Raw genomic sequence first — 25,706 nt, 5'->3', positions numbered from 1 at the left:
ATTACAAAAGTAATTTGAGCCTCTAAAATAATTGTTTTCAAAATCAGCAAATAATTACCAAGGCCTTCAGCAATCAATACCCAAGATAAATAGAAGATTAAATTGCAAAAGAAACAGAAGAAAGTACTTAATATTTGCCAAACACATGCCAAATACACTTTTTCATGGCAACCAAATACTTCCAGTAAATAGATATTTTAGCTCACTGGAGAGGCACTTTCAGAAAGTAATAAATTAATCCAATAAAACAGACAGACAGGGTGGAACCAGACATTAACGAAACACAAACTGATCTATACAGAGCCAACCCACAATCCATGTCCTAATTATGCTCATCCACCACTCTGAGCACTTACCTCCCCCACCCAGGTCAGCTCTTTAGCTTGGGGAAAATACATGTTTCATGTGGATTCACTGGCACAACAAAGTGGAGAATTTCAGCCATCAAATGACAAAGCTTGTGCTCAGCCAGAATTTGCATTTCCAGTTTTTTTCCTAAATACTTCTTGCTCCTCAAAGTTAGCAAACTAATCTCCTTTTAAACACAATTTTTGCTTTTCCATCAAGTTAGCTGAAGCTCTGTATGTGAAGTGCAGGATGAGCTCCTGCTGCCCATCAGCTCCAGCTCATGTGACGCCTGTGGAAACATCCCCACGGCATATCCTCACTCTGGCATCAGGATGGTTTGTCCTGGGGGCTGTGCCTGGCCTCACCACCACTCCAGAGACCCAGAACAACCCCTGAAACTCGGTGCAAGGATCAGCACCATCCCAAGCATCTAAATCGTCCCCAAGCAGTCTAAACCAGATTCTACCCAAAATCACTGCTTGGTGTTAAGAAAGCCACGCTATTAGGTAAGTATCTGGTAAAGTTCTTCAAAAAGTGGATAACGTGAACCGGTCAAGATTAAGAGAGGGAAGACATGGGAAGATCTCCATCCTGGTCATTTTCTACAACATCAAAGGAAGAAGAAAGGGAGGAAACTGAGGGAAACAGAGGACAAAGGGAAAAGATATCAAAGCCAGCTCCAGAGAGCACAATGAGAGGTGGCACATGAAAGGAATAGTTAAAACGTGAAAGGCGAGATCAAATAAAGTAAAAGCTCACAGTCTGGGCACAGAGCAGAGGGAGGGGAGACCACCCCAACACTTCTGCCAGCATTAACTGAATAATTTATCTGATAGGTACTTGTCTGTGGTTGACTCTGAGAGAGCTCAGCCACCGCCAGACCCATCCATTCACCCAGCAAAGGACACAGACAAACACTGCTCTTGTTTTTCACGTGGGGATGCACCCTGGGGATGCTGCACAGCAGCTCTGCTCCCCTGACTGTCTTTTGGGGAGGAATAAAGAAATGTAGTTCTCCCTCAGAAATCCTCTCAAGCTTCTGGGTGAATTTCTTGGTACTGGCAGGGCTGGCCTCACTAATACACTTTAACTAAACCACTACATGTTTTCACTATATAAAATATATATACACAGATCTTTAAGGAGCTAATTTCTCAGGACTGGAAGGGTTTCTTTGATTATTTACAAGAGCTTGTAAACACAACCTTTTGGTACCACAGGCCTCCTCCCCAAGCCATGACATTCCTCAAAACACTGAGAATACACAGAGTACTTACTGCCACGTAAGACAAAAAGGGGTCTCTGAACCTTCCAGAAAGCTTTGGCATTGCAGCGAGAGAAGAAAAACCTAAGTGCTCTAAGGCAGACTTGAAAATGCAATCAGGATGGTCTAAAAACTGATTAGTCAACAGGTATGGACCAGGCAGCAGCACTGACATAAGCCAACACCTTGCTCTTCCTACAGTTCAGCATCCATCCCACTACCAACAGCACCTAAACCACCAGTGGCAATTATAGCCACAAGTAAATGGACACTGCAGCACAACAAAACTCATCATGAACATAAAAGACAGGTGGAGATTAATTTTTGCCCAGAAGTTTCTTTAATGCCTAATGATTTACATTTTAACGCTGCTGCTGTCCTCTTTAATATAAGCAGAAATTAAAATATCTTGCACAAGTCATTTTCATGTGCATGTCTAGTCACTTCAAAATACAGATTAACCTTTAGGTAAGCATTTATCCTGTATGTAGCACAGGAGGGATGGAGTATTTAAATACTGGCAAGGCAGGAGCAGGCATGAGAGAGGACAGAGTTACAGAGCCACCCCTGTGCATCAGAGATGCATCCATGCTAATGCACTGATCCTGGAGACTCAAATGTGACTTGACACTGGGACAAAAACAGAAGGAGAATTGGCCAGTGACACAATTAATGCAGAAAGAGATTCTTTAATACAGGAATCTGCCACTCCCAGACTTTCCTGGTCTGCAAGGGAAGCCTGATGCAAGCTCAAAAATAAACCCAAGGAGGGCATTTGAATAAAAACTGACACTGAATAAAAAGCCCCCTATGCTGCAATTCAACTGAAAAAGGCAGAAAAAAATTTTTCCCCTCCATCAAAGACAACAATCCTGTGCCTGTATCAGGAAGCTGCTAAGCAGATACTTGATCAGCCCTCCCTGAAAAGCCTCTCCTCCTAACAATGCAAACCCGCCCATCCCCGCTGAAGTTCTTTGATTATTTTAATACTTTCCACAAGCCTTTAATTTGCCCAGTGAGTTCTGCCACCACAGCAGCCCTCTTCACCCACCCAATCTCACACCCTCTTCATCTCTGTCTCGTAAGAAAACTTGAACATTACAATTGGCACAAAAATTATATGGAAAATCTTCACCAGGAACATTAAGCATCATCTCTAAGTATTTTTAGGCAGGTGGCTCAGCCTCAAGAGTTTCCTTCCAAGTCCTGGTGGCTGTGGATGCCTGTGCTGAGCCAGGCACCCCAGAAATGGGTATTTGTTTGTGTTTCTTTATACCACAAACAGAAAAACTGGTCCTTTGGTGACTGGTTTGGGTTTTGTGGACAGGGAGAACCATGGATAATCCAAGCCTACCTGCAGGAGCCTTATCCATCTATTGCTAAAGCAATTTCTCCCGCACTTAGTGGCTTCAAGGCTTTCTGGAGATGACTGGCAGCTTCACTTAAACTAGCCAGCTATAGATGTGTTTTACATTAAACACTAAGTGAATAATCAATGAACATTCAGGATATAAGTACAAATCAATGATTTGTTTTAGATGAATCAAAGGGAATCGCAAATGAGTTTTTTTCTGCAACAGAAGTAAACCAAGAGAAGTACTTGATGTAATTGGGGGTGTGTGTGTGTTAACCTCCTCTGACTGCTCCTCTCCTACGTGCTGACACAGACCCTGCTGTCACAGAAGTGTGGCAGTGTCCTCCAAACCTCAGAGACAAGAAATGTCAGTGTCCCCAGAGAGTAGATGGGAGCTGAGGCATGAAACCAGACAGCTGAATTTTCCAAGACTGGGAGGGACACAGCACAGCAAGGCCACAACTCCAGGTCTGTGCTGAAGAGCACAGGTTAGGAGAGAGCCCTTGTAACTTCAACTCCATCACACAACCACAGCGTTTACTGTGGGAGCAGCAATGGGACGCAGCAACTGCACACACAATACAGGTCAAGAGCCCCATTTAATGGCCTTAAAAAAACTGCAAATAAATAAAAACCAGTATACAGGTGACTCCAGACAATGAACTACTTATTTTGATAAATGCATATCAACAGATTGCACAGTGCCTCTCCTTCTTGGGATGAATTTGTTCAAGTCACAGGTGCAATAATTTTGCAAATGCTGCCACATTCCAGCCACCAATTTCACATGTCTGCTGAGCACCACCCAGGCCACGTAAAGTCTCTCAGAAATGCTCCTGCACATCATTTTGTTCACCACACATTTTAATGACAGATTTCCAAGCTCCATGGTTCCCTAGCCAGGTCCTTGCCTGCACCTCCTCAGCCCTCAAAAGCACTCCTGGGTCTCCTGCTGGCGTCTCTCCTCCTGGGAAACGCTTGCAAGGGTTGCCGTGAAGCGATCCCAGCTCAAACCAGGACTTGCACTCGTATCCATTTCGCTGCAGGCAGTGCCTGAGACCTCAAAGAAACTACAAAAACCTGAAGTCAAGCTGGTGCAGGCAACAGAAATGAAAAAGCAGCGGGAACCCCACATGCCGCAGGACACGGCTCGTATTTAATGGCATCAAGCTTTGACTCTGCTGCTTCCAGAGCGGATTAGTGTTCACGGCTTTTATGCACTATAGAAGAAGACTTTGTAAACACACTCAGAGGAACATCCCTCCGGGACAAAGTTTGCTTCCCACAAAGGACACCCCCAGCGAGCAGAGCATCCCGCCGCGCGCGGCACTGCACGAGCGATATTTCCTTACAGAGCCCTCCCTACTGCACCAGAGCAACCTCCACGCTGCAGCCAGTGCCCCACAGCCACCAAACCCAGCCTCCTGCTCCTCACCACACTCACAAACCAAGGGAGAAACCCTGGGCTCAGACCTGCACCAGGACACCCAGCCAGGATGTGCCTGGTGAGCCTTTCAAGGCGCTGTGCGCTTCCACAACATCCACAGGAAGAACAGTTCCCACGAGGTGAGCATCCAAAATACCACACAGCTGATCTTGGGGGTGTGAAACCACCACACAAACAGCAACCCCACTTTGCAGGCAAATCTACAGCTACAGAGTTGACTGCAGTTGGGGTTTTATGATGTAAGCCAGGAGTTGGCTGGCAATGAGTAACTCAAAATCATTAAAAGTTGATGGAGAAAAAACTTCCCAGGGGAAGCCTGCACAGGCAACATGGGTCCAGAGCCCGCCCTGAGCTACACAGCCACACTGAGGAGGTACCATGCCAACCTCTACCTGTAGCATTTCCAACAGGCAGCATGTTGGGAGTCTCCTAAAAGGTTCCACACAAGATTTAAAATTTCCTGTTCAATTAAAAATCAAATCTCAACACTTAAACCCCAAATATCCTGCAGCATTTATGGCTCTGGCACAGGCTGCAAAGGACAAGGAGAAGGGCTGTATAAACAGTACATGGCCAGTCAGTCAAGATAAGAACAAACATTATGGATGAGAACTGAACAGTTTTCACCACTGGAAATTAATAAACCACAACAATTTAATTGGTAGGTTAAATTGTTTGCCTTCATCCCATCTGTACTTGTGACTCACCTAAAGCCATGAAACCTTCTTGGTTATCTTGATCCCTCAGTAAGTCCCAAGTCCCCTGGAGTCCCCACATTGGGCACATTAACACCCAAACCTGCCTGCACCTTCCCAAAGGCCTGATCCTCCACAATTAAATCCTACACGTCCAGTGCCTGACACCAGGTTACAAAAGAGCTTTCTGCATGGCAGCTCGTGGTTTTGGGAAGTGAAACCATATTTAAATCTAAAATCAGCAAAGAAAGAATATCAGACTTTGGCCAAGACACCCACCACCATGAGGCACAGCACGTGGCCCACCTCCGAACAGCCCGTGATGCTGGACACCGGCTGCCTGGGTGAGTGGCTGTGCTATTTGAGGCTGCCCTTCTCTTCCCACTCCAGCAGACTATTTCAAACCCCGTTTATAATTGGAAAGAGGCAGCATCTGTTTTTTCAGGCCATGAGGTCAAAACTTTACTAATAACCACAGCACAGCAGAACACCATTAGCAGGTAAACAAGCCCTGAGCTGGTCTCATAAAAGCAGCTCTAGAGATGGTTTGTTCTGGTTTATTTTCTTTCAATTAATTGTTTTGTCCTCTCAACACAGAGTGGGAAGACAAGCAGATTCTGCAATGCCTTACATTTTAATATCATATTATTCCCCACTGGAGGCAATGCAGACACCTTGCCAGACTTCCCCAGAACTCAATGACATCAGCAACTCAGGATCACAGGGAATTGTCTCCAGCCACTCACAGGGGATGACTGATGTTACAGAGGACTGGCAAATACAAAGCCTATCTTTGAAAAATACAGGTATGAGAATAAGGAGGAAGGAAATTATAGAATAATCAGCTTAACTTCAGTTGAAGTGCTTAGAAAACAAAGAGAACTTGAGCAAGGGATAACCTCTGTTCATCAAGAACAAATCACATCAAATCTCTCATATTTCTTTCTGTGACAGGGCATCAGGACTTGCAGGAATGGGAGAAGAAGCAAAGATTTCAGAGACCTCTGATAGTGTCTGATGGGACATCCCCATAACGTATCCAGGGATGCAGGGACTGGCCTGAGCTGCCCGAAAGTAGGACCAGCACTGCTGGGAGGACCAGCTGTGAACGGAGCACTGCCTGGGGGCTCTACTGAAGCACCTTCCAGTGGAACCCATCCCAGATCCAACACCAGTCGGTGTTTTCATCCACAGTTTGGCTGATGGCAGAGAAAACAGGCTGACTGCCCTGGAAGGCTACACCAAGCTGAGAGGGACTGCAAGCACGGAGGAGGACAAGATCAGAATTCAAAACAATCACAATAATTTAGAAGAAGAGGTCTGGGAAAAAAAAAAGCGACGCAGTTCAACAAGGACAAGCGTGAGGTAATGCAATTTGGTAAGAATAATTAACTGAACAAACACGAGATAATGAATGAAAAGCAGGAAAACATCTGGAGAGGAACAGTTGAAGGGTTGATGGGATAAAAAAATATAAACATGAGTCACCTATGGCAAAAGTGAAAAGCACACACAGTGGGATATATAAACAGGATCATTGTTTGTAAAAGATATGAAGCAACCCTTAGTCTTCTGAACAAAAATACAGCAGCAACTTCAGCCCTGTATCCCAGGTTAAGCATCACTCCTCACCAAGGATGATGGTCCAGAAGAGAGCAACAAGAGCAACTGCAGACCGAGAATACATGACCTAAAAAAGAGTGATCAAAGGAACCAGTGTGGTTTAATCTGTATTAGTAAGGGAAATGATAGCCATTTCCAAATACCTACTGGCCTGCTGCAAAGAAAGACAGAAGGAACTTTTCTGTCTGTACCAAATAAATGGAAAAAAAAAGAGCAATCCTGAAAGTAAACTGAAGAAAAAGACATTTCTGTACAAATCATAAGAAAAACCTAATATGAGGCCTGCTAAATGTCAAACAGATTGTCTGGGGAGCTTAGGAGGAGTCCCTGTCATTGGTGGTTTTCAAGAGCAGACAAACATCTGTCAGGAAGGGGCTGGTTATCAGCAATCCTGCGGAGGGCAGGAGATGGACTCAGTGACCTCTCAAGGTCTTCTCCAGCTCTGTATGGAATAAGGGCCTGATCCATAAATGACCACAATAGCTGGAAAGCTGCTGTGCTGACACAGCCAGCCCGTGTTGGCTGTGACCTGCTGTAGCCATCACCGTGTGCAGCTGACAATCTGTTGCTGCCAGAGGAAAACGCGCATCCGGAGAGGGTCCTGCCGAGGACAGGGACAGTGGTACCCAGGGTTGTTATTTTGATACTTGCATGAGCCAAAGGGAAAAGCTGCTTGTTAAAAGTGTGTCAAAGGACAACACAGCCCAGACTGCCTAGTGGGGTTGGCCACCCTGCTTCTGAAAGCAGGAGGGGCTGCTCAGAGCCCACACAGCACTGCACACTGCTTTTGCTTTATTTATGAGATGAAGCTGCAAGCAAAGCCCCTGCTCAGTGGTAACCACAGGGCAGTTCTCAGAGCGTTCCTCTGCCCCTGCACAACTCCTGTCTAGCACTTCTGTCTGAAAGCAACACACAACAGTAACACCTGGGTATGCAAACATTGTGGCCACTTAAAAATACCACCAGCAGAAACAAACCAATCCTCCAAGGCAGCACCCCTGCACTGCAAACACCCATCACTTAAACCTCTGCAGGAGGCAGCTCTGGTGGGATTTAAACCACCTCAGCAGCACAACAGGAGAGCCTTCAGTGATGAATGAGGCAGAGGAGTCCAAGCAGCCACCTGTCAGACACCTGCAGCTGCCAGGACAAAATGGCACCTCCCAGGCACCCCTGGCCTGCTGCCAGGGAAGGGGCTGGACTGGCTCATGTCATCCGGCCCATCAGAGCCAAAAAACCTTCACCCAGAGTTGTCCCAGCCCTGATGCCAGCCTTGCACTATGCACAAGCTGCACCTTGTGATGGTGCATGGTGTGCCACAGGAGTGCAAATCCATCAAGTCACACTCACCAAAAGCTGCTTCTCACCTGTAGCAGGAGAGATGCTTGCACAGCTAGTGGAAGGAGAGAGTCAAGGCCTGGTTGGTCAGACCACACACCTTTAATGACCTCTAAAAGTGCAGGAACTGGAAGAGCTGGGCAATTACCACAGGTATAGGAGGTTACACACTCATACACAGTACAGAGACACAATTCAGAAGCAACTGTCAGAATTGTCCTCCAGGCCAGAATAAGTCCAGTGCACTGCTTGAGTGAGAGACTGGGTGGAGAAAAGCAACTATTGTGTTGTCAGGAAAAACCAGCAGCAAGCATCTCTGCAACACCTGCACAGGATTCCTCTGCAGCCTCGGCGGGACAGAGCCCTGCACCTCTGCTCTGCAGCTGCCTACTCAGTGCAAAGCCAGCACCAATATTTGTGTGCTGAAGCCACAGCCCTCACACCTGTCCCACATCCAGTGAAGTTACTGGACTCAGCATCGAGCTACAAGAGACACATGCAGGGAAGGCAGAGATGCTCCGTCTCCCCTCACCAGTTTGCCCAGAGAACCCCCAGCATTTGAGAGCTCCCCCCAGTTGCTGGCACTACCACACTTTCACGCAGATTTAACCCACCTGGCTCCTATCGCCCATGAAGATTTTGGCCATTAACATGGGGGTGCAAAGAAGCACATCGCCAAAGCCAAGCCAAGCGCACCCCGATCCGGACAACAGCCCGCCCATCACCCCACAGCCCCCCAACCCTCCGTGGGCACCCCTGGCCGCAGCGCGGCTGGGGGACGAGCAGAGACCCCCGGCTGGGGCACCTCCCGCCCAGCCGGGCACGGGCAGCGGCCCCAAAGGTTCCACAGGTCACGGTCCCGTGGGGACCAGGGGGTACCGCGGGGCCAGAGGCGTACAGAATCCCGCCGAGTCCGCCCCCTGGGGCTCCAGCAGGATTCTGCCCTTCGGGATCGCCCAGGTTCCACAGGATGCTCAGGATGTCTGGATCCCAGCGCATCCCCGGGGTCCGACTCGCGGAGTCCCCGCACCCCCTCCCCGGCGGCGGGGCGGCGGCCGGGCCCCCGCGGAGGCGGCCGAGCCCCCCTTACCTTTGTGCCCGCCGAAGGCGCCGTACCAGGAGAGCGAGAGCAGCGCGCACAGGCAGCCGAGCAGCAGCGTGAGCGCCGTGCCGCTGCGGAGCCTCATCGCCTCCTCGCCGGCGGGGGCGGCCGCATGTCCCGGGCGCGGCGCGGCCTCGGCGGCCCCGGGGGCCCCGGCGGAGCGGAGCGGGGAGCGCGGAGCCGAGAGCGGGGGCGGAGCGGGGCGCACCGCCCGCACCGCCCGCTCGCAGCGCCCGCGCCGGGCCCGCCGGGCGGGCGGGGCGGGGCTGGGCGGGGCCGAAGGGCGGGGCCAAAGGGCGGGCCCGAGGGGCGGGGCAACAGCGAGCAAAGGACGCCCCCGTGCGGGGGAATGCGGGACTGCAGGGGCGGGGTGGGTGAGTGTGAGTGTGAGTGTGAGTGTGTGAGTGTGAGTGTGACTGTGTGTGAGTGTGAGTGTGGGACTGGGAGTGTGTGTGAGAGTGAGTGTGAGTGTGAGTGTGAGTATGAGTGTGGGAGTATGTGAGTGTGAGAGTGTGAGAGGGTGAGTGAGTGTGGGTGTGTGAGTGTGTGTGTCTGTGACAGTGTGTATGTGAGAATATGTATGTGTGCATGTGAGTGTGTGTATGTGAGCACATGTTCTGTGTGTCTGCACATCTGTTTGCCCATGTCTACGTATGTGTGTGTGTGTATCTGTGACTGTGTGTGAGATTGTGTCTGAGATTGAGCGTGTATCTGTGTGTGTATGAGTGTGTGTGCACCTCTGTGTGTGTGTATCTGTCCATGTCCACCCATGTACATGTGTGTGTGCACGTCTGCAGGCACATGTGTGTGTGTGTGCAAGCGTTCACGCTCATGGCTTACGTATATAAATGTACACATCCTTGGCTGACTCCTATCGATGCACGCCTGCCTCCTCATGCCCACCCTTATGTGCCCACGAAGCTACAGATCTATCTGTGGGTGCCAGCGTGGGTCTGTACACGTGTGTGCCCATATGTGCCTCGCTCTGTGTCCATATGTCTGTGTGTGTGAACATGCGCCCGGGTCCATCTGTCTGCAGGGTGTGGGGGTGTGAGTGTACCTGTGGCTGTGCCAGGGTGATGCACACCCCTGCACGTGGAGCCCCGGGAATGGCCCGGTCCCTGTGGAGTCACGGGTGGGTGCCCCTGGATGGAGGTGTGTGCTCAGCCCCTGTGCACAGGGATGTCCCCACGGAGGGTGCAGGGTGACATCGGTGGCAGCAGCCCCAGGAATCATGAAGTGCATCGTTGCTGCCATTCCAACAGAAGTGTTTCATCTTGGTTAAGGAAACAGCATCCAACGTTTATTGAGAGAAAATCAATGCCAGATGAATATCACAAACGGAAGCTGCTGCCTGAAAGGACATTATCCTTCTTCCAAAGGACCTGTATTCAGGGGTTGTGACCTCAAGCTGCTTGCCTCGGTGAAGGACAGAAAAAATCAAATTACAAAATTGTTTTGCTTCTGTTTTCTTCTGTTAATGGGTCCAGGTTATTTCATTATAGACTGTACTGTGAGGTCAGGCTCCGCAGGCATTTATTTCCCTTCATCATCCAAACTTGTTTCTGTGGGCGGGCATGAGGTCAGGCAGCTCAGGTGCCCTGTACATGAGTACATAACTCCTCAACCAGCGAAAGTTGTCATCCCCCATTCCCCAGAGCTGTTTTAGCAAGTAAATATTTCTCAGACATGTAAATATTGTAGGACTGGTTTCCAGTGATCAAAGCGTGTTGCTTGAAATGTTTGGACCAATTAGGGTGCAATGCAGAGCACGGCGTGTGCCCATGGCAGATGCAGGTGCTCAGTGCTCGGATGGCACCCTGGAGCCATCCCAGGCTGCAGACAGGGGTGAGCTGGGACCCAGCTGCCCTCCCCGGGCACATCTCCTCCCAGCAACACTCCGGCAGACATGGGAATTCTCCTGAAAAGGAAAATCTGCCAAATGGCTCCTCAGGTGTCCACTGTTTGCTTCTGGAAAGGTGAGCAGTGAAGGGAGCCCAGCACTCAGGACGGTGCAGGCAGGGGCTGCCTCACTGAGGGCTGTGCACGTTTATGAGGAAAAGCACAAGTCACCCATTTCTTCAGTCTTGCCTAACTGCATCCTTAGAATTTTCTTCAGTTCATGAAATAAAGCACATTTTTCAAATCTTGAAATGGCCTCACCTGATGGTTAGTAAATCCGGGAAGGAAATCGGCAGAGGGAGCCATTTGGACGGCATCAAAAGTTTCTGCCTCCCTCCAGTGACAGCAGCCAGGGAGGAGCTACAGGGCTGAGAACAGAGCTCTGTTCACACCCCTGAGCAGGGAAATCCCTGAGCAGAACTCTCGGCAATGCTGAAAAGAACCCGTGGGCCGGGGACCTGCGCATCCTGACCTGGATTTTACAAAGCATTGCCCAAGCGACCCCCATCAGAACATGGAACAGCAGCAGGCCCACAGGAATTAATGGCAATCCTCCCTCCCACAAAGGTGGCAGACAAGAAAGAGCTGCTGGTGGGGAAATGTTGTAGTCCATTAAATGCTGGCTGTTTATTTTCAGAGGTGCAATATGTTCCCTCCACTTGGGATATGCGGTGTGTCTGCAGGGGAAGAGAAGAGAGGAACATTAATAATTTCTCCAAGACAATTAATTATACTCTTTCACAAGGATAAAGTTTAATCTCATTTCTGCTGTTATATTTTGTCTTCATAAAAGTCTGAAGAAATTAATGAGCTTTATACCACCCTCTCATAATAAAAACCTTGAGTTCTTTGGAGAAAATGAGGGACTAAGCCAGATTGTAGCACCTGCCATTTTTCTCTCAGACCTGCAAAGGTCTCTTTTATTCTTGAAGTCCATCCCTGTTCTCCCAGTTTTGTCTTTTATTCTGTTTTTTAAAGTTTTGAGCAAATTTTGAGCAAGTTTTGAGCTTTGGTCCTTTTGCAGAAGAAAGATTAAAATGTGAACTGCTGAGACCCAAAACCCCGGCAGCAAATAGAGAGAAAAGGTTTTATTTAAGGTGATCTCATGATCTTTGAACAGTTGATGTTGGCAATGCTGAGTGCAGAAAGGAGGGGCTTTCATGGGAAACACTCCCATAGCAATCCACAGGTCCTGAGGCTGTTACAAAAATTAGAAAGAGAAAACATTTATTAGGTCTAGGTATAAAATGTAATCCAGATTTATAGCTGATTTTATCTAGTGCTCTAAAGAGCTTGGCTCTGGAGTTAGGCCCATCTTTAGGCTTGATCCTTCCCAGACTGCTTTATGCAAGAAACAAAATAATTTCATTTTCTATATGTTTTATAGGCTGCTGTGTTCAGACATCACCATGGCTTGTTTCACTGCAGTATAACTGTTTCCAAATCTCCTTAGCCGTGAGAGAGGAAGATGACAACAGGGTGCTTTACCTTCAAAGTGTTGACATGTTGATGTTTTAATTCAGGGCAAAAGCTACAAGTCAGATTCTCAAACCAACACTTGCCCCAGGCAATTTGCATAGGCTGCAAAAAACTCTTTTTTCACTTCTAGGAACATAAAATCCATATGGAACTGCATAACATCCCTAGCATGCTTGTACCTTGTGCCTGCTCTCCACCCATTCTTTCTATCTGCTCCTCTGTCTCAGTTAAAAAACTGTCCCAGAGTTTTCTGTCCTTAACAGTTTCTCGCCACAACAATGAGAAACCTGCTGAGCCTGTGTAAACACCTGACATGGCACAGCTAAACTTCAGGAAAGCTCAGCCTCAAAAATGAGACAGCAAAAACCTCCCTGCTCAGCTTTCTGTTCTGCCTGTGCCAGTGAGGAAGGAGGGTTCTGCTTCCGAGGCATGAACAGTGTTTTCACTGGGCTAGGGGAGGAAAGAAGCGGTCATGGGACCAGGCTGAGTCACCAGTGTCTGACCCAACATGGCTGGAGGATCCTGCACCTCTCCAGAAGCCTCTGGAAGGAGCGTGTGGGATCTCAGTGTGTGGTGATGGAGGCACCATGTGCAGCTTTCCGGGCTGCACCAAGTGCCCCATCCACACTGTCCTGCCAGAGCCAGGGGGGGCACAGGGACCAAACCCTCACCAGGGGCGCTGGGACAGCGATGGGAGCCTCAGGTGGGAGCAAAGATCTGGGGGAAAATTTCCTCTGGAAAATCCCTATCAGCCTGTTATAAGTGCATATTATATTATTGGCTTTTTGCAAATATTATAATGAATGTTATATGTATAAGGTTAGAAAACTTTGTTGTATTAATATACTTTCTTTTATTTCTGTTATTGATGAAACATAAAATAACGGTATAATACATATATATGTTAAGCTATAACATGATACTAAAGCACAAACTACTTTTGTTTATATAACCCAAAGACTGAGAAGATAATCAGAGACCCCCCTGCATTCTTAAGATTATCTTGTCCTCCAAGACCTCCAAGAGAAGGATTTATTGCATCTGTTATTGGAGGATATAAAACCCAGTGGCACCAAGAAGATTGATCTATTGGGAAGGGGACAAGGTAAAAACTAAACAAAAGAACATCAATCAACTTAAGAAGAATGTATAAATATGTATGAGAATTTATGGATATGTAGTAGAGTTCTGTTTTTAAGGGACAATCCTTTGTTAGTAAGGTGTGCTCTCTTGGCTGAATGCAGAGATACCTGGTCGTACCTGTATACTTCATTTTTATCTCCTAACTGTCTTTCTATTAAACTTTAAAATTCTATTAAAAAAAATGTGTGAACCTCGTTTTTCACAAGCCTCTGCTGTGGTTTGCAAGCAAGGAAAAGATTGAACATTTCTCCTCCTCCACCCCACCTTCTTCCCCCCAGGGCTTTACTGCAAACATAAGAAGTTTGGACAGAAGGAATATTTCTGGTGATTGTGCCCTCAGAACAAAAACCTCACCAAATATTTTTAAACATTTCCCAGCAGAAGTGGGTGTAGAGAGAAAGCAGAGCACTGAAGGGATGCTAATTGCTCCTTTTTAAGCCTTTCCTCTCTAACTTGAATTTTAAAACTCCAACAGCTTTTTTTCCTGTTCCTTTTACAGTTCCTTTGCTACATCCATCTGTGAAGATGGTTGCTCAGCACCTGGGGCCAACAAGCCACTTTTTGGGCAGGGGTTGCTGTGCTGCTATGAGATTCCTAAGGAGTCATAAGAAAATATCCACACAGCCACTGCTTCATTCTGAGAATGCTAAAATCCAGATCCGCTTACAAACAGAAGGAGAAACTTCTCGAGTGGATCTGGGAATACAGCACAGCTCCTCACACGGCTTTTCCGGAGGGCTGAGAGCCAGCCAGAACTGGAGGTCATGGGGGAGAGCGAGGTCTGGAAAAGGACTTGTGAGAGGAAATCCCCAACCTCGAGGAGGAGGAGGAGGAGACTCACTGAGTCACCCTTGTCCCGTGATCGGTGAGGTAAGCCAACAACAGACCGGTGAAAGCCTGTTTGCCTTATGTTTTGTAAAAGTTCATGATGTCACACCCAGAAGGGAGAGCGTGACTCAGCAGGTCCCACCAGGAGAACTGGATTAAAGTGGATACAGGAAAACTTAGATTTTTTATTTTATTTTAGCGCATTGCTTGATAATTATAAATGTAACAATCAATCAGCCTGGAGACAGAATTGACATGAAAAGACACAGCAACTCGAGGACAACCCCTGTGCTTCAAACGCCCCTCAAATACAGGCAGGGATGGAGAAGGGAATAGGAATTGGAGCTGTCTGGAACAGCAACAACTTAGAATCTAAGGAATGAATGTGCTGGAGCTGGGTCTCAAAACACAAGTCCTTGGCTTTATAGGTGAGATCAAAAGTAGCCCTTGGAGGGCTCAGAAACCGGACATGAGATGGGCATGCTGGAAGTGCTGCTTGGTGAGGCAGATGCAGCATGGCAGAGCATCCTGTACTGCATGTCCTGCTTCTGCTGGTGCCACATCAGATGTTCTGGAGAAAAAACCATAATTCAACAACATCAAGTTATCAGCTTTCACTGACACTTTCAGACATGAGCATATATACACAGCAACATGCAAAAGAGAAGGTGAACACAGTATGGCTTTGCTGCCTGCCCAAATCTTTCAGTATTTCCTGCTCTAAAAGCCGCTGAATCATTTATTACAGAGCATCATCCATGCTTCCACCTGAGTCTGCTGGTGTTTAAACTTTAACCCACTGCTTCATGGTGGCAATATTAGCTATGTCATACCTAGAAACTGAATTTTCTAGAAATTGAATTTTCTAGAAAACATTTTAACTTACATAGGGCAAACCTTTCCACTGTAAATACTATTTCCCAGGAAATTTTTGTTGAAATTTCAACATTGCCACACTTATGCCAAAAATGTTGTTATATGAAAGGACAACTGTTTTAGCATACGTACTTTAGATCAAAAAATAAACTACCTTCCCATCATGGAAATTAAAATTTATGCTTCCTTTGATTAGAGAAGATGATAAATCATGACACAGTTTCTCCTAAGTTCTTAATATCTTAAACTAAGCAATACAGCACCAAGAGTCAGAGTGGTCAGGTCCTTGGGTGAGAGGAAATTAACACCAACAAGGAACCTAATAATCATTGATCCATCATTATTTAATTACACTTGGACAGCACAGACTGTGTGTTCTGCCAGCTGAACCCTCCTGCGGCCGGATTAAGAGGCCTGTCAACTCTATCTGATCTGCAAAAAGTACTGCTGCCAACCAGCTTGGAAAGGCCACGGCACATCCCCCTTAATGTCAGTTGTGTTTACACCGGTGTCTTTATTTTTAGTCCCCCCCTTTCCGAAACACGGGGTTCAGGGGAGAGTTATTTATTCCTGTCATGCTCGGCATGCAAACCCCTCCGGTGGGTGCTGCACGAGCGGGGCTGGCGCGTGGCTCCCAGCTCTGCTCCCTGGCCCAGCTGGCCCCGTTAGCCACGCTGGAGGGACAGGCAGGACCGGGATGGCCCAAGTGCCGGGCTGGCACGTGGCCCGGTGGATCCCGGCTCCTGCCGAGCGGTGACAGGGCCGGTGCAGCCCAGCGCTTCCCCACCGGGGTGTCCCGGCGGACACCCAGAAGGTCCCAATGTCGCACTCACTCCGCACCGCCCAGCCCCGCTGGTGCTTTGGGGACCACAACAAGCCCGCGCCCCCAAACGCTCCTGGCACTGCCCCGGGGCCGAGCAGGGCAGGGAGCAGACACGGGCATTTGCACGGACGCACAGGTTTTCCGGGCTGCAGGAAAACGCGCCTGGAGCGCTTTCCCGTTCGCGCTGGATGGGGACGGAGCAGGAGCAGGAGCAGGAGCAGAACCAGGACAGGGTTCGGGGGCGGAGCCTGGCCCGGGTGAAAGGGGCGTGGCCCTTTTGGGCGTGGCCTGTGCTGTGGCGCTATAAAAGCGCGGCCGCCGGAGCTGTTGTCGCCGCCGCTCGCTCCGCCTTGTGCGTTCGTGTGTGTGACCCGGCTCCCGGCCGCAATTCCTGCTGCGCCACAGCCATGGCGGCGCTGACGGTGAAAGCCTACCTGCTGGGCAAGGAGGAGACGGCCCGCGAGATCCGCCGCTTCTCCCTGCCGCCGCCCGCCCGCTACCGGGCCATCTACGACCGCGTGGCCGAGCTCTTCCAGGGGCTGCTGCGGGCCGGGCCGCCGCCAGCCTTCCGCATGCACTACAAGGGTGAGCGGGGCTGCGCTGCGGGCCGGGCCCCGGGGGGTGGCAGGTCTCGGGGCGCGGGGCTCTGGGTACCCCGTTACCCCCCCGTGACACCCGACCGGGTCCCTCATCCTGCGCTCCGCCCTTTCCAGATGAGGACGGGGACCTGATCGCTTTTTCCACCGACGAGGAGCTGGAGTTGGCGATGCCCTATGTGCGGGATGGCGTGTTCCGTGTTTATATCAAAGGTACGGCCGCGCAGCTCCGGAGCGCACGGCGGGTCTCGGCTGAGCGCTTCCTGGCAGCGCTCCCAAAACGGGAGAAGCCAGCTCTGGCCCTTCCCCGTGTCCTCAGGGGCCTGGTGGAAGCTGCGGCCTCTGCGGGGGAGGTTAAATAAAGGGCAATGTAATATAACAGAATATGAATCTAAGGTGGGATAAACAAACCACGAGTTTCTTCGTGGCCCTGTCAGCTGGCCCAGTGTGAGGCTCTGTTGTCATTCTCGTTCCCTGGATACACTAAACTAGCATTGGTATCTGAAATAGTCACAACAACGTGTTACCCTTATTTCCACTTTCCCAGTGTGTAGTTGGTCCCTAGTCCCTTGTGTTCAGGTAGATGCCCTCAAAGCTTTATTTGCAATCCATCTAATGAGCCACACCTGTTGTCCCTGTTCTCATGTTGTGCTTCTTGGCATCCGCCTTCCTAATTCCTCCTCCAGAAACATTTTGTTCTTGTAGATCTTGGGAAGGTAGGATGAGAAGCCAACATGAGGTGATGCAGTACCAATCTAAAATAAGGATGTCAAGAGATATTTAGGATAAGGCATGCTTGGTTTCAGGAGAAAGTATCTTTGCAAAACCTGTTTGCATGTGGTTTAAAGTCTCTTAGGAGCCTAGCTTAGCTTTGGCAGCCAGTGTAAAAATAAACTGACCTAGTAAGCACTGCTCTGATGGTCTGTTTGTGCTTTTTCTGCCTGATTTCCAGTCTGTAAGTAGTAACCTGTTTTTGATGCAAAGTTTCCTTTCCTTAACAGAGAAGAAGGAGTGCAAGCGGGAGCACCGCTCGCAGTGCAGCCAGGAGCCCCCTCGCAACATGGTGCACCCCAACGTCATCTGTGATGGCTGTGAGGGACCTGTGGTGGGGACCAGGTTCAAGTGCAGTGTCTGCCCAGACTATGACCTGTGCAGCATCTGTGAGGGGAAAGGCATCCACAAGGAGCACAACATGGTGATGTTCCAAAGCCCACTGCTTAATCCATTTGAGGTAAGCAAAATCTGTGGAAGGCAACTGATGAGTGAGAGATTGGACAAATTCAGGTGAGCGTTTCAGTTGCTCAGAACCCAGTGTCACATGGATGAATGTCACCCTTTACAGTGGCTTCCCCGAGGACGCTGGCTCCGTAAAATGCGCCATGGTGTTCCACCCTTCCCATGGATGCACTGCTGGGGGTATCCTGGGCCTGCAGGTCCCTGCCAGAACTCGGAGCAAACCGAAGCCACTGCTGCAGCCCCCAGTGCACCCGCTGCAGAAGGTAAGAGGAGATGCCCTGGTAGACAAGGTACTGGTGGTGGAGCCTCAGACTAGCTGAGGTGTAGAGTCTGGGTGGGAAAGCAAACAAAGGAACTGATCTAATTCACTTGAAATAATTGACACCTCTCAGTCCAAAGTATGATTACTTTAAGGTGTGCTCAGGTCCATGCAATCAATGAGCATGTAGATAAAGTATCTGGAACCCAACCAAGCCGAGCTGTTAGGACAAGCATGTCACAATTCTACTCCAGATCTGCCTTTCAGCATGGCTAATGAGCCATAACAACGCTAATGCTGGCTTTCTGTTCCAGAGGTAGCTCAGTTAGTTTTTCTTGGCAGTGCTTTGTTCTCTTAATGTTTGCCAGTGACAGGAATGAGCGCTAAGCTCCTGTGGAGACACACCCTCTGCAGGTGCCCTTCCCCTCTGAGCTTGTGTGTGCTAATAGAAATTGTTTTTCTAGAAGCTTCTACTAACAGCCAGCCTCAGGACCCCAATGTCACCTTCCTAAAGAATGTTGGGGAGAGTGTTGCAGCTTTTCTGAGCCCCCTGGGTAAGTGACCTGCAGTTTGTTATCAGTCCCTGAGACTGGCTTATAGGTCTGCTCAACAGGAGCAGCAGTCAGCTGTTGTGAAGAAGTCGTCTTGGTCTTGGAGCTACCTCCTGCCTCCTAAGCCTCAAAGGCTTAATTTACACTTGGATACTAATAATACTTAGGCTTAGAACAGCCACTCAGTGCCTTTTATTTGAGAGTAAATGAGGAAATATTTGTGTCAGCACTGTAACTTCAAGTCAGTGGTGACTCTGGATTTTGCCTGGTTTATGTGGACATAGATGTAACTTGTGCTCTGGCCCTTTAAATATATGGTCTGTGTAGAAGAAGATAACTATTTGGTGCTTAGCTATTCTTTATTAAAGAAGGCTTTGCATTTTAATTCCTGCATGTTACATGGCAAATTGTAGGATGACAGAAACCTTAAGAGTGTAGAGCAGGATTGATCTATTTAGGATCATTTACTGTACTTTGGAAAAAACCCTTAAGATTTTGTCCACCTCAAATGCTTTTCTAGGTATTGAAGTTGATATCGATGTGGAACACGGAGGACAGAGAAGCAAAGTGACTCCCACTTCTGCCAACCAAGAGAAGACCAATGCTGAGGCAACCAGCAGTGCTTCAACCCAGAATGTTCAGACCACAGCAGACTGGAGTAACACAGAGTCTGCTACCCAAATGAATGTCCTTGCAGAACAGATACAGGACATGGTGGTAGATCCTGTGCCCACACAAATGGAAGATGGCAGCTTCCACTCCCAGGTACAGGAACTATGACATTGAGTATGATTACTTGGTGCGGGTGAATAAGAAGATGAGAGCAGATTAAGTGATATACAGCACTTTTACAGGTTTACAGCAAAGGTTGTAGGACTTCCTGTGGATGTAATTCTTTATATTAAAGGCAAATGGTAGGAGTGTGCATCCTGCCTGGCAAAGCACTACAGGACCTGGACCTTTTTTTTTCCATTTCAGGAACACAGTGAATCTAGCAGCTCATCAGGGGGTGAGGAGGACTGGACCCACTTATCATCCAAAGAAGTGGATCCTTCCACAGGTGAACTGCAGTCTCTGCAAATGCCAGACACAGACGGTCCCAGCTCCCTGAATGTGCCTCAGGATCCTCCCCAGCCAGGACCTACGGGGCTGCGAGAAGCTGCTCTCTACCCACACCTCCCCCCAGGTAGGAGAGTGTGTGCAGGTTCCATAGTTAAGAGTAAATTTGGCTTGAGAACTGCCAACTTGGCCTGAAACAAGCAGACTGTTTTAGAGGTGGTAGAAACCAAGGTTGTGTAAGTTAGAGCCAAACCTGTCCCTGATTTGGGCAGGTTTGGCAGCTCTTGCACCCTGTTAGAGATGATCAGGTGGTTCCTCTCTTGAACATGGGCTGCCAAGTCTTAATCAGATGTCTGACTTTAGGCTAATACACCATTTGAGCAACACAAAACAGGTGTTCTCAGTCGTGTCCTTGCTGTGTACTGCTTGAGAGGATTTTAATGCAGGATGTGGACCAGTACATCCTGTGGCTTTAGGGCAGCACTTTTCTGATGGGAGCCAGTAACAGTATCCAAGGCCTCTCAGCTGAGATCAGCAGCACTGAGCCCCCACTGCAAGGCCAGCTGAGCCTGACTAAGCACTTTCCTTAGCTCTGGTTATGTATTGTTTATCTCAAACATCTGCACTCGTGGGAGATAAAGATGAGCATGTCTCCTCCTCTCACGGAGAGTGCTATTAAAGCCTTGCCTGGTTTTCCAATTACATGAAATAGCTTAACTCTTAAACTATTCTTCCTTTCACAGAAGCTGACCCTCGCCTCATCGAGTCCCTGTCCCAGATGCTCTCCATGGGCTTCTCTGATGAGGGTGGATGGCTCACTCGGCTCCTGCAGACCAAGAACTGCGACATTGGGGCAGCACTAGATGCCATCCAGTATTCTAAGCAGCCACCTCACTTGTAGTAGTAACAAAAAGCACTTTTCTAGCTGAAAGCAGAAATTGCAGCATGAGTTATTATTATGGTTCATCATTCTTCCTACTCTGGGTTTCTGTCTCATGTTCTCAAGTGCTTGTAGAATGGAGGAAAAATAAATACTACTGCCTGTGATGTGTCTGTGTGAGCATTTCAGTATCACAGCTACATTATTTACAGATGAGGCTAAAACCACAAAGCAGCCTAGGACTGCCTTTTTGCACATTCCTTGCTGTACACTTAGGGCTGCCCTAATTAGAGCAATCCAATGTTTTTCTTTTGCTAGAGCTAGCTCACAGCTCTGGGAGGGTTGCTATGGGAGATTTCAACAAAGATGTAGTTTGGGGAAAAAGAGCTGTAGTTTGTAAGGAGGAGTCAATCACAGAATTTAATTGTACAGGCCAGGAATCCTTAAAGCCTGTGAGCTTTGTCTCCCATAGCTGACCTACTTCCATTCCTATTTCTAGCTGCTGAGGTTGCTAGACAACACTGTAACCTGAGAGAGTCTCTTCCCCCTCCTTCCCTTCCCCCCAAACACAACCAATCAAGCAAGTAAACAACTTGAATAGTGCAGTTCTATATGGCTTTGTGTACAACCACCTTTAGTTCAAAACTCTCAGTAAACAACATAGCAAATGCCTTAGAAATAAGCAAGACATGTCAGAGGTCATCATCAAACTCCTCACCTGTGTGGAAGAGTTGCTCACAAGAAATATTGCTCATCTTTAGCCTAGGGTTAGAGTTTACAAGGGTGTTTGCCCTTCCTGCAGTGGTTCCTGCAGCAGCTCCCACCCTGAGCACCTGGCTCTGAGGTTCTCTGAGCACTTCCTCAACTGAGCACCTGCTGCTGGGCAGTCTCAGGGCTAGATCTTCAGTGCTAGCAACACACTTGTTAAATTCAAAACCTGTACCCTGAGGCAGACTTCTTCCTGCCTGCCCTGAGCACCTCCAGGCCCTGCCAGCAGCAGTGCTGTCTAGCCCCACAACTCCACTGCCCTCCTGCAGTGCCATGGTCACTGCAGCAGCATTTTCACTACAGTTGTCAGAAAATGAGAGATATTTTCCCCACTTGGATAGTTTGGTACAAGCAGTTGGGGGCTGTGTATTCTCCTCAGGCACTACAGCCTTGCAGAGAGCAGGAACCACATGGCCTCCAGAACCAGCATCTCCATCATGTCCATCAGGCACTGCTACAAAGCATTTCTTGTGCTGTAAGAATGGAGAGAACTTGGTTATAAATGCAGCATAGAAGCAGTAAAGGTGGCATTGGCTTTGCTTAAATAAAACCTTTCAGAGAGAAACCCCCCAACACTTTTTTCTCCCCAGTCATTCATTGGCTTGCTTGAAGAAGAACAGAGAAAGACTCAAAAATTCAAAGTGATGATGATACAAAAGAAGTCAGGAGCATCTTCTATAACTAAAATACCTCAGTGGTTTTAATTTTTTTGGCTTGATAGAGAAGCTGAGAAACTCCACTTTCTTCTGCCTGCTCTGGAACATCATTGGATAGGAAGTGCTTCAGGTGTTTCCTGGCCAAGAAAGCCATTAACAAAGAGGACAGATTAGATCCACTTTTCACAGATCACCAGAGAGGTTCATAAAATGGATGGCTCTTTATCCCCAAATACCAAATCCCTGCTCAGGTCATACACTGCAACCTGCACCTTATCTCAGATCTCAGAGATGAGCTCCCTCCTACACCTCCAAATCAAGTGTCACCACTCAGGGGCAGGAATTGCAAAACCAAGTTCTCTCTGTACCTTTGTTCTCCCACAGTGTTCTTTCTCTGGGAACAGAACTGTTGCCTTTCCAGAGCTGCCTCCTCCTTGTCATCTTCCTGATCCTCACTCTCCTGGTCCAGATATTTACTCCAACGACTGCCTTCTGTCCTTCCCTCCTACAACACTGAAGAATTACTAACAACAGCAAAATATGGGGGTTCTCATTTTTGGTATTGTTATGCAGGGGCCGAATGCCCCACATCATGTATCACATTCCCAGGTTCAGTCCCCTGAAGTTTCAGGAGCAGTTTCTGTGTACACCTCCCTCTGTCTCTGCAGGAGCCTCTCTGATTTGACACACCATTTCAGCTGTCTGAACCATGTAACAGGATCACTGGTTTCACTGGGATTCACCCAGAACAGAATGGGTTTGTATTTACCTCAGCTTTGTAGGGATCTTACCTGCTGGACTGAACTGTCCTCTTGTTGTGCTGCTTTATTTTTGCTGTCACTTACAGAGTCTTCTACACACCTAAAATAGAGGTTTAAACTACAATTTCTAGAACACACTGTTGATTTACAGGCTTCAAATCACCCAGTCATAGCACAAGGGATTGAACAGAAAGCATGGATAAGAACACTGGATAGGAGACATGTCAGAAAAAAACAGGATCTGTGGAAAAACTTACGCCAAATGAATGAGTTGCAAGATACATTGCACAAATACTTGATTAAATCTAGTTAGAGGTTCTTGTTAGAGCCCTCCTTGTTGCTATATAGAATTGCAGGTTTGATCTAAAGCCACTGATTATGAAATTAAACACTTTAATGGATCATAACTAGGGATATAACAGTGTTTGGTACAACAATTTAAACTCACTTTTTTCCCATGAAAGCAAGGAAAAGGGAAGTTGTTTCATAACGTTTTGAATTTCACAATTCTTTGAGAATAAAAATAGCAACACTTTTTGATAAAGTGAACAATGAGTTTTCTTCTCCAGGCTTAACTGTGAAGCACTGTGTAGTCACAACTAACTTACGTAACTACCTGTGACTGATCTCTGAAAATAACTGAGTAAAAAGGAGGCTGGACCAGTTCAAGACCACTTCAAGATTAGATGATTTATAAACAGATTCAGAAATGAAATAAACAGGAAGGTGCTACTCAGATTTTCCAGCCCAGCAGGAATTATGCCAAAGTGTTTGCACTAGGTTTTTTATCAATAGCAGCAGCGATTACTCAACAGATTCACAGTGTGAACCCCCTAAATGCCAGGAGTTAGGCAGCAACTTCTTCAAATGGATGTTTTCTGAGGATGTAATCTGATGAGGACTGTAATCTGCAAGAGGGACATCTCCACAGTCAGCTCATCAAAAGACCAAATAAAAAAACAAAAACAAACCCAACAAAAAAAAAAAAACAAAACACAACAAACCCAAACTCTATTCTGTACATACTACGAGTAAAGGCCTAACCAACACATGCTATTGATCACCTATAGTTATCTGAAAGAAATCCTTATGAAAAGAAACAAAGAGCTTGTTCCTGAGGTGAGGCCAAAACCAGCAAGGCTTCTCAACAGGCCAGAAAACCTTCTTGTGATGTGCTCAGGTTGGCCAACAGGCACCCAGTGTGTGAAGATGCACATCAGCTGCAGCACATCAAAAGCAACGAGCAGGTAAAGGTTAAACACTGTACCAAGATGTCCAACCCAACGCCTCCTCTGCTTCACCCTGCAGCAAGTTCAGCTTCTGGACATGGCGCCGGCACTCCAGGCCCGAGCCCTGCCCATAAACCTGCACAGAACGGATGAGCACAAGGCTGAGGGAGCAGCACGAAGTGCGGCGACAGCCCAGGTGTCACCGAGGGCGAGCACACGCGGCGGAGGGTGCAGGGCTGCCCTCACCTTCTGCACGGCCTGCTGCTGGCCGCACACGCTGCAGCTCCACCGCCCGCTGCGCTTGGCCTGGGAGGGCACAGAGGGGTGGGTCAGCGCCCGGAACCCACTGCCCCCGTCCCGTCCCGTCCCGTCCCGTCCCGTCCCGTCCCGTCCCGTCCCGTCCCGTCCCGTCCCGTCCCCACCTGCTGCCCCTGGAAGCGGCGGCAGCGGCAACACCTCAACACCCAGAACCGCTGCGCCATTGCGGCCACGTGACCGCCGCTCGAGCCGCCAGCGCCCCCCGGCGGCGACACCGGGCAGAGACACCGGGACCGGGCAGAGACATCGGGACCGGGCAGAGACATCGGGACCGGACACCGGGCAGAGACACCGGGACCGGGCAGAGACATCGGGACCGGACACCGGGCAGAGACACCGGGACCGGGCAGAGACATCGGGACCGGACACCGGGCAGAGACATCGGGACTGGGCAGAGACACCGGGCAGAAACACCGGCACCGGCACGGGCTGTCCCCGCCCAAGAACCAAACCCATCAAGTCTCCGGCCGGAGCGCCGTTCACGGGGGCAGAGCCCGCAGCTCCGGGCTCAGCCTCGCACCGGCTGGCGCGGCGTGACCCTCGGGTCCGCATCGGCACCGACCTGGACATGGGCTGGTCTCTGCCATGTAAAAAGTAAATCTACAGAGTAATAAAGAAAAAGGGGGGGAGAGGGGAAAAAATAATAGGGGAAAAAAGGAAAAAGAAGGGGGAGGAAAAAGAGGGCGAAAGGGGGAAAAGAAAGGCGAGGAGAAAGGGGAAAGAAAAGAAAGGAAAAAAACCAGGAAAAAATAAAGGGAAAAAAAGAAAAAGGAGAAAAGAGAAAAAATATAATATAAAGAAAATTTTAAAAATAAAGAAGAAAAAATGAAAGAAAAAAGGAAGGAAAGAAAAGTCAGAGTGCAGTCACACCAAGTCCACTTGTTGGAAAATATACTAAGTTTAAAATTTTTTATATAACTTTAGTCAGGGGTTTCATTTGCCCTTGCCCGGAGGAAAGGCATTTTAAGTTGCTTTTCAAAGGATTGTTTCAGCACTCACTCGTGATGAACTTAACATCTCAACAGACTGGAGTAGCACAGAAGATACACAAAAGATAACAACCATTAACGACCATCAGCTGCAAACATCACCCCTGGCATGGTCACCAACACCTGGTCCAGAAAAGACCGTAAAACAACCAAGGAATGAGGATCGCATTACCATGGGAGGG

At 48.4% G+C, this 25,706-nt stretch overlaps 3 protein-coding genes across 6 annotated transcripts in view; 1 reads left to right on the top strand and 2 right to left on the bottom strand.

Annotated features, from left to right (window-relative positions):
- MGAT4B (alpha-1,3-mannosyl-glycoprotein 4-beta-N-acetylglucosaminyltransferase B) overlaps positions 1-9,289 on the bottom strand; it is a 50,783-nt gene extending 41,494 nt beyond the window's left edge. For both annotated transcript variants that reach the window (XM_014253261.2, XM_005523561.3), the window contains exon 1: positions 9,160-9,289. In XM_014253261.2, coding sequence (XP_014108736.1) covers positions 9,160-9,256 — 97 coding nt within the window. In that variant the 5' untranslated portion in view covers positions 9,257-9,289. The remainder of the gene's footprint in view (positions 1-9,159) is intronic.
- A 7,251-nt stretch (positions 9,290-16,540) lies between these two features.
- On the top strand, positions 16,541-20,970 carry SQSTM1 (sequestosome 1). 3 transcript variants are annotated; one of them, XM_088063583.1, is made up of 8 exons: positions 16,541-16,807; positions 16,936-17,031; positions 17,820-18,049; positions 18,161-18,317; positions 18,781-18,867; positions 19,385-19,629; positions 19,843-20,050; positions 20,667-20,970. In XM_088063583.1, exons 1-8 carry the CDS (start codon positions 16,630-16,632, stop codon positions 20,822-20,824), a joined length of 1,359 nt encoding a protein of 452 aa, XP_087919709.1. In that variant the 5' UTR covers positions 16,541-16,629; the 3' UTR covers positions 20,825-20,970. The 3 variants fall into 3 exon arrangements, with proteins under 3 accessions (XP_087919709.1, XP_005523619.1, XP_005523620.1); XM_005523562.3 differs by having other exon boundaries at positions 18,778-18,867; XM_005523563.2 differs by lacking the exon at positions 18,781-18,867.
- A 226-nt stretch (positions 20,971-21,196) lies between these two features.
- Positions 21,197-24,718, bottom strand: MRNIP (MRN complex interacting protein). Its single transcript, XM_014253063.2, has 7 exons — positions 24,640-24,718; positions 24,464-24,523; positions 24,256-24,353; positions 23,019-23,088; positions 22,596-22,732; positions 22,262-22,364; positions 21,197-22,044 (listed from the first exon to the last, which is right to left on the bottom strand). Exons 1-7 carry the CDS (start codon positions 24,697-24,699, stop codon positions 21,496-21,498), a joined length of 1,077 nt encoding a protein of 358 aa, XP_014108538.1. The 5' UTR covers positions 24,700-24,718; the 3' UTR covers positions 21,197-21,495.
- Positions 24,719-25,706: the final 988 nt, after the last annotated feature.

This window comes from Pseudopodoces humilis, chromosome 17 (assembly GCF_049639895.1).
Source record: "Pseudopodoces humilis isolate 2021_Gansu_Grassland_sample_001 chromosome 17, ASM4963989v1, whole genome shotgun sequence".
Taxonomy (NCBI): Eukaryota; Metazoa; Chordata; class Aves; order Passeriformes; family Paridae; genus Pseudopodoces; species Pseudopodoces humilis.
Note: the sequence above shows the minus strand (reverse complement) of the source record. Positions and strands in the feature narration are given on the sequence as shown.

What these genes read in the sequence shown, in the direction of transcription:
- SQSTM1 (XM_005523562.3), top strand. Translation starts at nt 16,630, where the DNA reads ATGGCGGCGCTGACGGTGAAAGCCTACCTGCTGGGCAAGGAGGAGACG. An exon ending in AGCTTTTCTGAGCCCCCTGG is followed by an intron (nt 18,868 to 19,384) that starts GTAAGTGACCTG and finishes ATGCTTTTCTAG; the next exon opens with GTATTGAAGTTGATATCGAT. An exon ending in ATGGCAGCTTCCACTCCCAG is followed by an intron (nt 19,630 to 19,842) that starts GTACAGGAACTA and finishes TTTCCATTTCAG; the next exon opens with GAACACAGTGAATCTAGCAG.
- MRNIP (XM_014253063.2), bottom strand. Translation starts at nt 24,699, where the DNA reads ATGGCGCAGCGGTTCTGGGTGTTGAGGTGTTGCCGCTGCCGCCGCTTC. An exon ending in AGCAGCAGGCCGTGCAGAAG is followed by an intron (nt 24,354 to 24,463) that starts GTGAGGGCAGCC and finishes CGTTCTGTGCAG; the next exon opens with GTTTATGGGCAGGGCTCGGG. An exon ending in AAAAAATTAAAACCACTGAG is followed by an intron (nt 22,045 to 22,261) that starts GTATTTTAGTTA and finishes CCATTCTTACAG; the next exon opens with CACAAGAAATGCTTTGTAGC.